Source organism: Cetorhinus maximus, chromosome 3, assembly GCF_964194155.1.
Source record: "Cetorhinus maximus chromosome 3, sCetMax3.hap1.1, whole genome shotgun sequence".
NCBI classification, from domain to species: Eukaryota; Metazoa; Chordata; class Chondrichthyes; order Lamniformes; family Cetorhinidae; genus Cetorhinus; species Cetorhinus maximus.
In genome coordinates, this window is record NC_135881.1 from 11,701,909 (window position 1) to 11,717,615 (window position 15,707).

A 15,707-nucleotide genomic window follows, 5' to 3' on the forward strand; every position below is an offset into this window, starting at 1 on the left:
AAACTATCAAAAGGCCTTGATACCAAAATTACTAGTTTCCAGCAATTCGCCATCAGACAGTGGCAACACCACAAAGTACACTGTGAGGGAATCTATATTTTAAAACATAATTGGTATGTTTTTGAGGCAGGCCCTACCCCAAAACATAAGCTGAACTGAAAAAGGAAGCAGGGATGCTAAACTTCAAAATTAAATTAAATTTCCCAGTCTCTAGGGAAATCAGGAGCAAGCTGACTTTGGGAAATCAAAACTAAACCTTGTTGAAAGATATAAAAGGACACAGATCAGCCCAGGCTATGCAGTAGCAGTTGTTGAGTCCACTGGAGTAGAACAGACAAGCCGAAGGAGAGGCTAGATCCAGAAGCTGAGAATAAACAAAGAGAATAAGTTGCTGCAGTTGTTTCTGTTACTTGAAGATAACAGTTGATGGCTCTGCACCATCCAGATTGAGTTCAGGAGGTTCTACAGACGGGTACCATTTGTGCTGAAGACTGTTCCTGTGGAATTCGGATTGGTTGTGCGCTGCTGTCGGCTGGGGATCAGACTAGCTCCTAGAAGGAGGAGCTGAAATTCCTCGTGAGGAAGACAGAGTTTGAAAGACTTTGCGACTGAGTGTGATCACTACAATCTGAGTGGACTGCTGAGCTAATTCGTAAGATGTGTATTAGTTGCATTTACCATTTAACGTGCAATTTATAGTTTACATTCAACCACAATTTGCCTGTAATTCATGTTTAACTTATGTTCATTCTGATGTTAGAGCATAGAATAGATAGTATTTAGTGTTTGCGTTGTTGACTTTTGTATGGTAAAAATTCTTTTCTTTGAAACTGTGGAATCTTGTGAAGAGCATCCAGTGGCAGTGGCAGTGAAAGTTACCGCTGCACTCAACTTCAATGGCAGTGGCTCCTTCAGGGCTCCACTGGGGACCTGTGCGGGATTTCACAAGCCTCCACCCACAAATGCATCCAGGAGGTCATAGATGCCATTTTTGCCAAGGCACACAATTTTGTCAGCTTCAACAGAGATCAGGTGATCCAGGCCGCAAGAGCACTGGGCTTTGCTGAGATTTATGGATTCCCACAGGTGCAGGGTGCCATCGACTGCACTCAAGTAGCCCTTCAATCTCCCTGGCAACAAGCAGCCTAGTACGTCAACTGCAACTTCCATTCCCTCAGTGTTAAGCTGGTCTTCATGTTTGCGCAAGATACCCCGGAAGCATCCACGACTCCTACATCCTCAGGAGGTCACAGATCTCTGACATCTTCCAGGACCACGCAGCATGCAGGATTGGCTCCTTGGGGACAAGGGCTACCCATTAAGGACGTGGCTGATGACAGCCGTGCGACAGCTCAGACTCCGGCTCAGAGAAGGTATAACGAGGCTCATGCCACAACCCGGACTTTGGGATCCTGAAAATGTGATTGCAATGCTTGGACAGATCTGACAGAGCACTCTAGTGCACTCCCCACAGGGTCTCTCGCATCTTTATGGCTTGCTGCACGCTACATAACTTGGCGATGCAAAGTGGGGGGAAGACCTGGCTGATGAGGAGATGGAAGTGCTGCATGCCTCCTTCGATGAGGAGAAAGTCAAAGGAGACGAGGGTGATGAGGTCCTGGAAGCCAAGGAGCCAGAAAAAGAGGTCATTACACTGGCCAGATGAGGCAGGTGTGCTTGTAAGGCCCTCATTGCCAGAAAATTCCAGGAGGAGGATGACGAGATGCATTGGGGACGCTCCTGAACAAGTCCCCTCTAACATGGGCCTGAAGACAGCATGAAGATGATCATTGCTACTCCTCTAATTTCAGCCATGAACTTCCAGACAACAATGCATCGTTGCACAGCTTGCTCACATCGCCCTGATACTTTGAAGGATGGTGATGTCTTAAGGGCATGTGTTAATCCTGAGATGATGTGCTACCTGAAGCAGGTCTTTCCGGCCTCAGATGTCAGAAACTGCTGCATCCTCACACATTCATCCAACACCCCAGTTGCAGCACCACCCTAAAAGACACACGAGTAAATGGACGATCGTGAGTGTGATAATGGCTGCACACCTTCGATCTGGCATGGCTCCTCAGTGAGATCCATCGTGACCAAGGCAGCCACACACGATGTGTTATCTTGTTGGTGAGGGATAAACATTACACTTGGGACAAGGGACCCGATGAAATCCCACTGGTGTGACAGCACGTACAGATGGCTCAGTGGGCTGTGGCACACTCTCATCTGGCAGTTTCATTAATCACAGTGCAAGAATGAAGGTGGCACACTTGAGAATGACGAGGTCAGACACTTGGCTGCATAACATTGAGATGCCTCTTCTGACATATAAGCAGCGTGTCCTCGTGGCCAGACCTTGCCCCTGCGAAGTCCAAAATAATCAGACAACATGAAGCCCTCAAGGGTACAGGTCTGGGCTTATGAGGAGTCCTGTTTAGGCTCATCACACATTTGTTCCTATTGCATTGGTCCTCAGCACATTCTGATTCCAGTGCAAGCCTAAAGGCTGACGTAGCCTTTAGAGAACACCGTTTGCAAGCTGCATCAGTAACCTGCTGGAGAGTGAAGGCGAAGGGACAAACATTGCTGTCCACCAACTTTGTGAAGATACCATTCTCCCCGCAGTAGTCACAAGTTCAGGGTTGTCTGACTTTGAGCTGAGTCATCACATTGCATCTGGGAACGCCTGACACCTGTCTGGCTGAGGGGAGCGCACATAATCTCTGTGAAGAGGCTCATAGCATGGAGACCCTGCTGAGAGTTTCAGAGTACATGAGCCTTCAGCAAGCGTCGTCACCTGTTCCCTTCAACACCTTCACCTCTCAAGAATGCAGGCGTGGTTGGGGGGGACACCTCTGTCTCTGGTGCAGAGCCAATACAGGACATCACGGAACCCTGCGACACTTGGGTACGAGATTCTTGCAGCAACCACACTTTACATTAAGGTGCAGGCATTACTGACCTGGAGAGTGACGTTGAAACGGGACGCTCAGTGTGGTCAGAAGATAATGCACTGCACAGAAGAGAAGCCCAGGATACCGACAATTGCCATTAGTGTGTGCTAATACACACACATACACAGGGGGAATTGAAATGATTGGGAGTGCACTTACATTCATGAACATTATGTACAAGTGTTTAACACCCGTGCCCATGTTGTGCAACTACACCATCTTCACTTTCCTTACCCCGCCGCTACATCTTGGTGCACACCCGACATCCACAGCGAAGATAGAGATAGCCTGCTGACTGCTGCGCCCTGTTGTCTGTGATGACCTTGGCGGCCGTCCTCTGGAGGGCCAAGATCTGGAGTGCATTCAGGATCCTGCTGCACTCTCCTGGTTGCACCCTCCTCGTCCTGCAGAGCTGGAGCTGGTGGGGTCACAGGAGGAGGGGATTTGGATCGGCCGAACACTTCCAGAGTCACCTGGGCGGACTTTGCCGATTTCAGGGAAAATCCCGGCCTGGGACTAAGTGGACTGAGGAGAGTGGAAATTAAAGATTTGAAAAGTTAAGAGGATATAAAGTTAGGATAGATTTTATATAAACCAGAAAAAGAGGAAAGGTACATTTAAAACTATAAAATTAAGATAGGAAGAAAAGGGACAAGAGTGGTGAGCGCAAATGAAGTTGTTATAATTTTAACTGTGTATAAAATTGTGTTGTAGATGTTAAGTGCTAATATTACAGGAATAAATGTGATTCTGCAAATTAACATATTTTAAAGTTTGAATTTATTTTGCCTCGATGCTTTACATCACAGAATAGGAAATACTGCACACTGAGAGGAAGTGAAAACATTGTTCAATATTGGATTGACAACCTAAAGGCCATCTATGTATCGGTTCTTCCTGTAAAGCACTTTGGGCGCCCTGAGGTGGTGAAATGTGCTGCATTAGTGCCTGTCCTTTCTTTCCTTACATGTGCTATGCACTTTGCATTTTGAATGTGAATTTCACTGCAGCACTCTAATACATTAAAAGGTGCTCGGTATTGTACATGGCTGATGTCTCCAGGCATGTCTTTGCAGGTCACCATTGCATTTTGCACTTCCATGGAGCTGTTGAAACCCCAGGAGAGTTGGTATCAGAAGAAACAATGGAAACTGGAGTTTAACCAGGACCTTGTGATCGAGTACAACACCAAGACTGCACAGGTAAGGTGGGGGCGGGATCCCTGCACAGAACCTTTTTAAAGCTTTTGCGTCATGTTCTCTATCCTCTTGTCTGAAGCCTTTAAAAATAAAAACGGAATTTTGTTGGCATTCCAAAGTGGGTTTTGCCTCTTTTTGAGAAGGATGTTTGGAAATTTCTAAAAATGCAAACCTGACATCATAGAGAAATTTCATCTGGTCAGTTGTGTGTGCGCCATTTGTTTTTGGGATGATGGCAGAGCTACGTTCATTGTCACTGCTACAGTTACTCAATCACCTTTTGAAAAACCCAGTACTTTCTGTTGCCTGGCAGATTACTAAAGAGTGATAAATGTTGGGGCCGGTAATTATTACAGTAAAGGAGCTACTTCAGGGGTCTATTCCTGCTTTCCCTGGCCACTATCTCAAGCTAAACCAGATTGCTAGCAGCAGCCTTTCCACATGGTCAGTCGGAGCAAAAAAGCTCCCGCCATTTGGTATGGGCGCTGAGAGTTTAATTAGTCAGAGGAGAAGACTTAGCAGCATGGGTACTGCAGAAAAGAAGCTGGGGCTTGTCTCTGCATTTCAGAGTTTTGGCAGAAGGGAGTGAGGCCCGATTGTATTTGGCGTGGTCTGGCCAGATCTGATGATGGATGGTTAAGCCAGTTGTGTTCCAGATACACTCAAGTCTACACTGCGTGGAACTGATGAAGGAAAGATGGGGAAAGACAGGATGAGGTTTCGCACAGGGAGTGGGGTACCACCGCCTTTGATGTCCTTAACCCCTGGAAAAATCTGGTCAAAGATATTGACTGCTGTGGAAGTACCATGACAGAGGGAGGGCCTAAACCCAGGCAACTGAAAGTTTAAAAGTGCAGTCGTAAATGCTCTGGTGACAATACTTTATTCCTGCAAACACAGGAAGACTTGGGGTTGAAAGGGTGGGACCATGCAAGGAAATAGAGATGACCTTGTCAATGAAAATTGCCTTGTCAGCGATTGAGGCCATGAGAGATAGAAAAGTCCAAGGAATGGCCATGAATATTAACTTGGAACTATATCGCTGTTCCTTCACTATTGCTGAGTCAACTCCCTCCCTAACAGCACTGAGGGTGTACCTACAACACATGGACTGCAGCGGTTCAAGAAGGCAGCTCACCACCACCTCCTGAAGGGCAATTAGGGATGGGCAATAAATGCTGGCCCAGCCAGTGATGCTCATATTCTGCGAATGAACTAAAAAAAATGTATAACAGGTTTTGTATGGTAGGAGAGATTTAGGATGGACCAGAAGGCAACGAATTCAGAAGTCAAGAGAAGCTGAGATAGAGATTCAAATTAACAAGAAAAGGAAGCAGAATCTCCATTCTTCAGTCACCAAGCATTGTGAAGATGGACCTTAGAAGAGCGGCAGAATTTAAAAGGAGCCAAATCTACATTGTTCAGATGCCTTCCTGACGACATTTCCATTGATTTTTTTTTTAACCCCTGCCTCTGAAGATAATGTTTTTGCCCCTGTTTTGTTAGTCCGTTAGCCCGTTTCTCTGTAAACAACATATCTAAAAAAACTAATGGACCAATTTCAATGGAAACCCCTGATACACGGTACGGCCCAAAGAAGAACTTTAGTTTTTAGTGAAGACACAGATCCATACCCTGGAATTTTTTTTAAAGGATCCATTAACATTGGGAGACAGGGCAAATTGACTTTTTCTTTTAGAATGTTGTGGGTTAGTTTGTTTAGAATATTGTGGATTGTCTCATCTGCTGCGGTGCAATTTGTCACAGATGTCAAAATGTGAGCAGAGTTTTCAGAGCAGGTTGTTGGGAGTTAGGGTGGCCTGCAGCCTCCTCAATGAGATGGAAGCTCTTAATAAAAAATGTCTTTTTTCAGCTTAGTAGTTGCAGAGCATCAACCAGACAGGGAAAAGCCTCAAGGGAGAGCTGAGTAATTGTAATAACATTAAGTTAATACAGGTTTGCACTCCATTCTCTTCACTTAGGTTTAAATTAAGTAGTTGTAACTGAATTGTCTATTTAAGTTTCATTTTAACATGTCTCCTGGTATTTGAATTCTTTTCCACAATTGACCTGGAAGATATTGAGGAGCTCAGTTTTCATCACATCAAAAACCTTTCTTTTGAAAGGCAACTTTCTTACCAACTCCTCAGATATGGTATCATGATACACTCTCCAATTGTCCCTGACCGGATTGGGAAAAAAATAAATGCAGACTTGCAATCTTTTTTTATTTATTATTTGAAATACCATAATCTATTTTTATGGAATATTTATGCTATTAAGGAGATTGTGATTGAAAACCTGATTCCTTCTTACAGTTCATTCCTCTCCACGCTTTCTTCGCACTGCCATTCTTCGAGCTCTCCGCCAATAACATCGATTTCGGCATTTGCTTAGTCGGACAAACTAGGAGAAAGGAGATCTTCCTCCTGAACAGGACGGGATCAAAGAGCTACTGGACTGCAGTCATCGGTGAGGCTTGAAATCCCTTACTACTGGCTGAGGCGAGGATAGCCGTCCATTTTATAACCCAGCATACTTTGTATAGTAGGCTTTACAAACGTACGGGCCGGGCACAGTGCTTTGTGTTGGGAGATGATCTTGATACCATATGTAATTTACTTCACTGCTAATAGCAAACACCATAATTTCAGGCTTTGGTCTCTTTATAAACGTAGGGTTTTGTCAGTTGGATTAGATCCAAGGGTCTAGCAGGAGGGAAATCCACGATACGCGCACAGAGTCTAGGTGGTAGAGGCCTAATAGTCCAAAGGGTCTGATAATATTTGATGTTTTCATATTGCCTTCAGTTATCAGAAGCAGCCCAATGACTCTCGTCATAGTCGGCTAAACCAAGCCTCTTTTTTTTTAAACTTCGTTCCGAGGATATGGGTGTCACTGCAAGGCCAGCATTTATTGATCGATTACCCTTAAGAAAGTAGTGGTGTCGCCCTCTTGAACAAAACTGAATGGGGCTTGAGAGTCCATTTCAGAGAGCAGTTAAGAGTCAACCACATTGCTGAGGGTCTAGAGTTGTGTGTAGGCCAGACCACATAAGGATGGCATACTTCATTCCCTAAAGTTCATTAGTGAGTGAGATAGTTTCTTGGTCACCATTACTGAGACTAACTTTTTATTCCAGATTTATTAAAAGTTTAAATAATTGAGCTCTTAACTTTCCCAGCTACCATAGTGGGATTTGGACTCATGGCAGGAATTTTACATGCAACCTTGGCCCAACACGGGGGCAGGATTGCAGGCATTGGGCACTATGACACCATTCCCAGTGCCTACCCACCCCCACCCACCACCTGCTGCAATTCTATCAGAAGCAGAGGAGATGTTGGGTGGCACACCTGCCCATGGCCCAATTTATCCCCCATAACTGGCCACTTAAGGGACTCTTCCTCCTACTGCTGGGATCTAACCCGTAGCAGAGGAGGCCTGTGTCTAGACTGCCAGGTGCCTCCTTTCCAGGACCCCTGTGCCGATCTGAAGCTTCCCCCTCAAGATATCCCACTCTTCGCTGGGGCCTGCCAGCCTAGTCCTTGCAAGACCCCGGGCTTACCTCACAGTCCAGTTCCATCGCAACTCGCTTCCCTCTGAACTTTGCTCCAGTCCCAGCAGCGGCCAGCGCTTCCAGTGGCTGGCATTTTTGGAGGTGGGACTTTTCCCCCCCCCGATGGGGACAGCAGTTCCACTTCGAGCCAGGTAGCGTCTTGATGAGTGCTAAATGGCTGCAGGGGTGAGCCGGCCAATCTGGGGCGGGCTTTTTCCTGACTATTACACTGGGGCCTAGGGATCCTGCCCCCAGTGTAAAATTCAGCAACGTCTTTGGATCATTAGTTCAGATCTCTGAAACTCTGGGTAACCATTATGCCTCTGAATCCCATCATAAATTTTTATAAGAATTAAACTGCAAGAAAGGAGCATTTTTAAAAATTCATTTACAGGGTGTGGGCTTCGCTGGCTAGGCCAGCATTTATTGCCCATCCCTAATTTCCCTCGAAGGTAGTGGTGAGCTGCCTTCTTGAACCGCTGCAGTCCACATGGTGTAGGTACAGCCACAGTGCGTTATGAAATATTTCGCGTAGTGCGGTTCTTAAATCTTAAAATTATTGCTAGGCTGTTCAGGAGTTGGCAGGAAGCACCTTTTCACATACAAACGGAAAGCTTGTTAAGAGAACTAGCACAGGGGAAAATGGGCCAAATGGTCGCCCTCCATGTTTTAAAATTCTGTGATTTTAAATAACACGAAGTTGCTGTTGCTTTCTCATGGCCCAGACTAGACTGTCCCCCACAAGCAACAGGCAGAAGCTCTGCTCCAAACCTTTCCTGTGCCTCTGCGTGTAACATGGTGTAACTTTGCGACTAAGTGATGACAATGCGACTGGGAGCTACTGGTTTGGATAAAGTGCTGTCTTCTCTGTGACCTGGGCTCCAATACAATGGATGTAAATCCTCTCTCTAGGCTGCAACAGTCACTCGTGAAATGAGGGTCTGGACCATTTCATTCTTGTTCTTAGCAGCGATGGGCCTACGTTACAAAACCGGCATTTTATTGATGATTTCGAGGGTAATTAAGGATGAGCAACAAATGCTGGCCTTGCCAGTGATGCTCACATCCCATGAAAGAATAATAAAAACTGAGAATGGCTTGTGCGAGCAATGGAAAATGGCATTGGTGCAGCTGGGATTGGGACCATGACACAATGGAGGCAGCATTACAGGGTGCTATACGTAATCAATATTGACACTGGATCCCAATATTTCAAAAGTGCCGCACCGCCCACCCTCAATATTGGCTTCAGCCTATCCAAAAGGAAATGATGAACCCTCTTTTGTTGCCAGATTGAACAGATAGTATCAGTCGGTGTTGAATTCCTATCATCTCTCCACAGCTCCAAGTGAAAGCCAGGAGGACCAGGGAGTGTTTGAAATTTGTCCCAAGCACGGGGTTCTGGAAGCGCACTCCATCCATTTATCAGTAAGCCGAGTAGCAATACAGATCAACTTCACCGCAAGGTAACCACTCTCGAATACCTGTTACACTGCACTGAGCCGTCAGGCTGCTGTCATCTGTAATGAGATATGGGCATAGTCATGTACTGGTTATGTTACTGGTGAAGTAATCCAGAGGGTGGGTGGATTCAAATCCCACTATGCGCCTTTTAAGAACGTGAATTCAGTTTTTAAAGTCAGCAAAACTAGCTGGGATGGATTTTTGCAAAGACACAACTAATGTCCCATAAGGAAGAAAATCCTGCCAATGTCACCACACCTATACGTGACTTGAACAAGTGGCATAGTAAGCCGCCACAAAGGATAAATACCCATTCCAGGGCAATTAGGGAGGGCTACATCTCAGGAATGGGCAAAGAAAAAAAAGTCAGTAACAGGTGACATCATAGTGCCATCAAGTCTATAATTGGGTTTTTATTTGATTAAAAAGAACTTTGTTTTTTCTATATAATGCCTTATTGCATCCCTCAAACATCCCAAGTCAGTTTGCATATACTGCATTGAATTGCATACAGTATCCTAGGCTTTATTAATTGGGGCATGGAGTACAAGAGCAAGGAGGTTATAAACAACAAAAAACTACTGCGGATACTGGAAATCCAAAACAAAAACAGAATTACCTGGAAAAACTCAGCAGGTCTGGCAGCATCGGTGGAGAAGAAAAGAGTCGACGTTTCGAGTCCTCACGACCCTTCAACAGAACTGAGTATAGTTAGGAGAGGGGTGAAATATAAGCTGGTTTAAGGTGGGGGGGGTGGAGAGAGAAGTTGAGGGGGGCGGGGTGGTTGTAGGGACAAGCAAGCAGTGATAGGAGCAGATAGTCAAAAGATGTCACAGACGAAAGGATCAAAGAGGTGTTGAAGGTGGTGATATTATCTAAGAAAACGTGCTAATTAAGAATGGATGGCAGGACACTCAAGGTACAGCTCTAGTGGGGGTGGGTGGAAAGACTGACAAGGTATTAGTTGTAGATTTTAAAATAGTGGAATGGGAAAAGAAAAATCTATATAAATTATTGAAAAAAACAAAAGGGAGGGGGAAGAAATGGGTTGGGGATGGGGGGAGGGAGTTTAAGATCTAAAAGTTGTTGAATTCAATATTCAGCCCGGAAGGCTGTAAAGTGCCTAGTCGGAAGATGAGGTGCTGTTCCTCCAGTTTGCGTTGGACTTCACTGGAACAATGCAGCAAGCCAAGGACAGACATGTGGGCAAGAGAGCAGGGTGGAGTGTTAAAATGGCAAGCGACAGGGAGGTTTGGGTCTTTCTTGCGCACAGACCGCAGGTGTTCTGCAAAGTGGTCGCCCAGTTTGCGTTTGGTCTCTCCAATGTAGAGGAGACCACATTGGGAGCAACGAATGCAGTAGACTAAGTTAGGGGAAATGCAAGTGAAATGCTGCTTCACTTGAAAGGAGTGTTTGGGCCCTTGGACGGTGAGGAGAGAGGAAGTGAAGGGGGCAGGTGTTGCATCTTCTGCGTGGGCATGGGGAGGTGCCATAGGTGGGGGTTGAGGAGTAGGGGGTGATGGAAGAGTGGACCAGGGTGTCCCGGAGGGAATGATCCCTACGGAATGCCGCCAGTGGGGGTGAAGGGAAGATGTGTTTGGTGGTGGCATCATGCTGGAGTTGGCGGAAATGGCGGAGGATGATCCTTTGAATGCGGAGGCTGGTGGGGTGATAAGTGAGAACAAGGGGGACCCTATCATGTTTCTGGGAGGGAGGAGAAGGCGTGAGGGCGGATCCGCCCAATGCGGTCTCCTCTACATTGGAAAGACCAAACGCAAACTGGGCGACCGCTTTGCAGAACACCTGCGGTCTGTCCACAAGAAAGACCCAAACCTCCCTGTCGCTTGCCATTTTACCACTCCACCCTGCTCCCTTGCCCACATGTCTGTCCTTGGCTTGCTGCATTGTTCCAGTGAAGCCCAACGCAAACTGGAGGAACAGCACCTCATCTTCCGACTAGGCACTTTACAGCCTTCCGGGCTGAATATTGAATTCAACAACTTTAGATCTTAAACTCCCTCCCCCCATCCCCACCCCGTTTCTTCCCCCTCCCTTTTGTTTTTTTCAATACTTTATATAGATTTTTCTTTTCCCACCTAATTCCATTATTTTAAAATCTACAACTAATACCTTGTCAGTCTTTCCACCCCACCCCCACTAGAGCTGTACCTTGAGTGTCCTGCCATCCATTCTTAATTAGCACGTTTTCTTAGATAATATCACCACCTTCAACACCTCTTTGATCCTTTTGTCTGTGACATCTTTTGATTATCTGCTCCTATCACTGCTTGCTTGTCCCTACAACCACCCCGCCCCCCCTCAACTTCTCTCTCCCCCACCCCCACCCCCCCACCTTAAACCAGCTTATATTTCACCCCTCTCCTAACTATACTCAGTTCTGTTGAAGGGTCATGTGGACTCGAAACGTCGACTCTTTTCTTCTCCACCGATGCTGCCAGACCTGCTGAGTTTTTCCAGGTAATTCTGTTTTAGCAAGGAGGTTATGTTGAACTTGTTTAGGATACTAGTTAGACCTCAGCTGGAGTATTGTGTACAGTTCTGGGCGCCACACTTTAGGAAGGATGTGATCACGTTGGAGAAAGTGCAGAAGAGGTTAACAAAAATGGTTCGAAGGATGAGAAACTTCAGTTATGAAGATAGATTGGAGAACTTGGGACTGTTCTCCTTGGAGAGAGGATTAAGGAGATTTGATAGAGGTGTTCAAAATCATGAGGGGACTGGACAGAGTAAATAAGGAGAAACTATTCCCACTCATAAAAGGATCAAGAACAAGAGGGCACAGATTTAAAGTGATTTGCAAAAGATACAAATGCGATGTGAGAAAAAACTTTTTCACACAGCGAGTTGTTTGAGTCTGGAATGCACTGCCTGGAAGTGTGGTGGATGCAGGTTCAATCAAGGCATTCAAGAGGGCATTAGACGATTATTTAAGTAGAAACAACGTGCAGGGTTACAGGGAAAAGGTAGGAGAATGGCACTAAGTTATAATGCTCATTCGGAGAGCCGGTGCAGACACGATGGGCCAAATGGCCTCCTTCTACACTGTAACAATTCAGTGATCCTGTGATTCTGCTTTTGTTGTTTTTGTAGTTAATTGTGCAGCTGTATTGTACACAGCAGGATCCCAGGAAGTGGTGTCTGCTGTCCTCTGAATATTGCCAAGGAGTCTTTAACATCCATTGAACCATCAGGCTGGGCAGGTCCTCGGATTAAAGAAAGACAGCACCAGTAAAAATCAGCGTTACCTCAGTCTTGAGCTTCAACCTAGACTGTTTGGGTATTTAGAAGACAGTCGGGTGAATTTAGAGAGAGAAGAGATTGAGGGATAAGGTGAGCAGGTGGGGTTAGGTCTGAACAAAGAATGGTCTCTTCCAGCCCAACAACTTTCTCTACTGCTACAAGTCTTCACAGGTTTCCAACATTCATTCACTCCTGCAGATGAAGTAACTTCAGTTTTCTTTTGCTTCACCACAGAGACGACAATAAAGTATATCAAACAAGCGTTACCATCCAAGGAATACTGGGAGAGACCCCCGTAGAATTCTCAGTTCAGGGAAGAGGGTCGTTTGACGAAAAATACGAAACTGTGTTCACTCCGTAGCCTCAGCAGAGATCGAAAAAGCACAGTGCCTCCACTTTATTAACAAACACGACGACTTAAATGATTTGTTGTACCGTCTTCGTGAACTCTTAACATCTGAAATATTTTCTATTAAAACTAAAATTTCTAGTGACAGAGTCTAGTTTATGTGAAAGGGATGCAGCAGTGGAGGTTTATTTTAAACTTAATCCGCATCGTGAGGTGCCCACAGGATGAATTTTTACACCCTACCTAATATTGTTCCCTTTTGGTTCAACAGAGAGTGATATCGGGCAAAGTGTAAAGGTGCCATTGCATCTGATCCCATTGTTTTCTGATGGGCAGATTAGATTAAAATTTTTTGCATCATTTCAGTTGTTAATTAGAATTGTTCTCATTTCTGTTCCTCTCCCTGTCTCCAATATTGTTTCTGTAGAATAACAAATGTTTCATCAGGAATACACTTACCAGGTAAGCGGAAATGAGAATCACCATTCAACCTGGGGTTGTTCATCAATCCAGCCAGGCCTCACTGTCCCCTCCCCATGGCCACCTCCAGTTGCTTTGTTATATAACTCCAGGGCTTTCATCTTCACTGTCCCCATCTGCTTGTTGTTCACAATTGAAAGAATTTACTGATATTAGTCCTAACTTTTCGTGCTGTATTGTTGGAAGTAATTTTCCATACAATTTAATTTTTTTACTCATTCATGCGATGTAGGCATTACTAGCTGGCTAGGCAAGCATTTATTGCCCGTTCCTAATTGCCCTTGAGAAGGTGGTGGTGAGCTGCCTTCTTGAACTGCTGCAGTCCATGTGGTGTAGGTACACCCTACCTCCAACAACCACAACCATCTTCAACCAGTGGAGAACTTTCCCCCCACCCCCGATTCCCATTTACTTCAGTTTTGCTAAGAATCCTTGCTGTCACACTCAAGTCAAATGCAGCCAAGGGCAGTCACTGTCACCTCACCTCTGGAGTTCATCTCTTTTGTCTTTGTTTGAACCAAGGCTGTAATAAGAAGTACTGAATAAAACCATTACTCAGTCCATCCTGGTTATCCCCTCTGGTACAGTTCACACGCCCCAGTTCGTTAAAGTCCAAGGGCCGCAGACTTGAAAGGACGTTGCGGACAATTGGTTTATCTGGCTGAACCACACAGGTCACCGTTGGGACCTGCTCTCATCTGCTAAAACTGCCCACTATTCCAGAATCATCCGGGAATGCAAAAATAACCTTCGGCTTCTTTTCTCTCCTGCAAATCATTTTCTTAAACCCCTCTCTCCTCCACCCTCCTCTCCAATAAGTGCAAAGAGCTTGTGGCTCCTTTGTCACTAAGATTGAGACTATCTGAGCAGCTGCCTTTGCTGCTTCTGCCATTCCCCTAGCCCACCAGGACAAACTTCCTATAAAGCTCCCCCACCACCACCCCACTCTAGCCCTGAACTCGCATCTTTCTCTAGGTCCTTTCCTAACTGCCCTCATGCCCTCTCCAAGCTCATCACGTCCATAAGACCCACTTCTTGCTCTCTTGACCCTATTCCCACTAAACTGCTGACCTCCCAGCTTCCCCTTCTGACCCCCACTTTAACCGATACTGTAAATAGTTCTCTCTTCCTTTTCTCCTTTAAATCTACCATAATTACCCCCCTCCTCAAAAACCCATTCCTTGACCCCCACTATCCTTGCAAACTAGCATCCCATCTTCAACCTCCCTTCCCTCAAGTTCTTGAACATGTTGTTGCCTTCCAAATCTGCCCAATCCATATCTAAATCCATCCAATCAGATTTCCTCCCCTGCCACTGTACCAAAACAGCTTTTATCAAGGTCGCAATTGACGTCCTATGTGACTGTGACAGAGAGAGAAGCTATTCCTCCCTGTCCTTCTTGACCTGTCTGCAGCCTTTGATATGGTTGACCACACCATCCACCTCCAATGTCTCTCCCCTCTCACTAGCTGGGTGGGACTGCTCCTGCCTGGTTCCGCTCTTATCAACCTAATCGTAGCCAGTACTTTTTGCAATGGCTTCTCTTCCCACTCCCACACCATTACCTCCTGTATCCCCCAAGGATCTATCCTTGCCACCCACCCCACACCTCCTCCTATTTCACACCTACATTTCAGTGACATCCTCAAAGTGCAGTTAGTTTTCACTTGTGCATTCATGACACCCAGCTCTACCTCACCACCACCTCCACTGTTGCTAAATTATCTTCAAACTGTTTATCGGAATCCAGTACTGGATGAGCAGAAATTTCCTCCAATTACATATTAGACTGAAGCCATTATTTTCAGTTTTCACTCCATTCCCTAGCTACAGACTCCATTCCCTCTCCCTGGCAACAGTCTGTTGCAATCTTGGTGTCATAGTTGACCCTGAGATAAGCCTCCAACCCACTTACTTGTGTCATCACTAAGACCACCGCCCACTTCCATCTCTTATAACATCACCCAACTTCCCCCCCCCGTCTCAGTTCATCTGTTGTTGAAACTTTCATGCCTTTGTTACCTCTAAATTTGTCCATTCCAATGCACTCCTGGCTGATCTCCCACATTCTACCTCCTGCACATTTAACATCGTTCAAAACTCTGCTGCTCTTGTCTTAACTCGCACCAAATCCCCTGTGTTCGCTGACATACATTGGCTCCCGTTCAAGCAGTGTCTCATTATTGTTTTCAAATCTCTCCATGTCCTCGCCACTCCCTATCTCTGTTCTTTCCTTCAGTCACAAAACTCTTCGAGATATCTTCGGTAATCTAATTCTGGCCTCTTGTGCACTCCACTATTGGTGGTTGTACCTTCGGCTTCCCTTCAACTCTATAATTCCCTCCCTGCTTCTCGACCTTTAAGACAGTCCTGAAATCCCAAGCTTTTGATCATTGGCACTAATATCTCCTTTTGTGGCTCAGTGTCATTATTT

The 15,707-nt window shown here is 45.6% G+C and overlaps 1 protein-coding gene across 1 annotated transcript in view; it reads left to right on the forward strand.

The window, feature by feature from the left end:
* dlec1 (DLEC1 cilia and flagella associated protein) overlaps positions 1–13,151 on the forward strand; it is a 154,150-nt gene extending 140,999 nt beyond the window's left edge. The window contains 4 exon segments of the mRNA XM_078536422.1: positions 4,037–4,162; positions 6,478–6,631; positions 9,061–9,184; positions 12,678–13,151. Of these exon segments, the coding sequence (XP_078392548.1) occupies positions 4,037–4,162; positions 6,478–6,631; positions 9,061–9,184; positions 12,678–12,804 (531 nt within the window). The 3' untranslated portion in view covers positions 12,805–13,151.
* Positions 13,152–15,707: the final 2,556 nt, after the last annotated feature.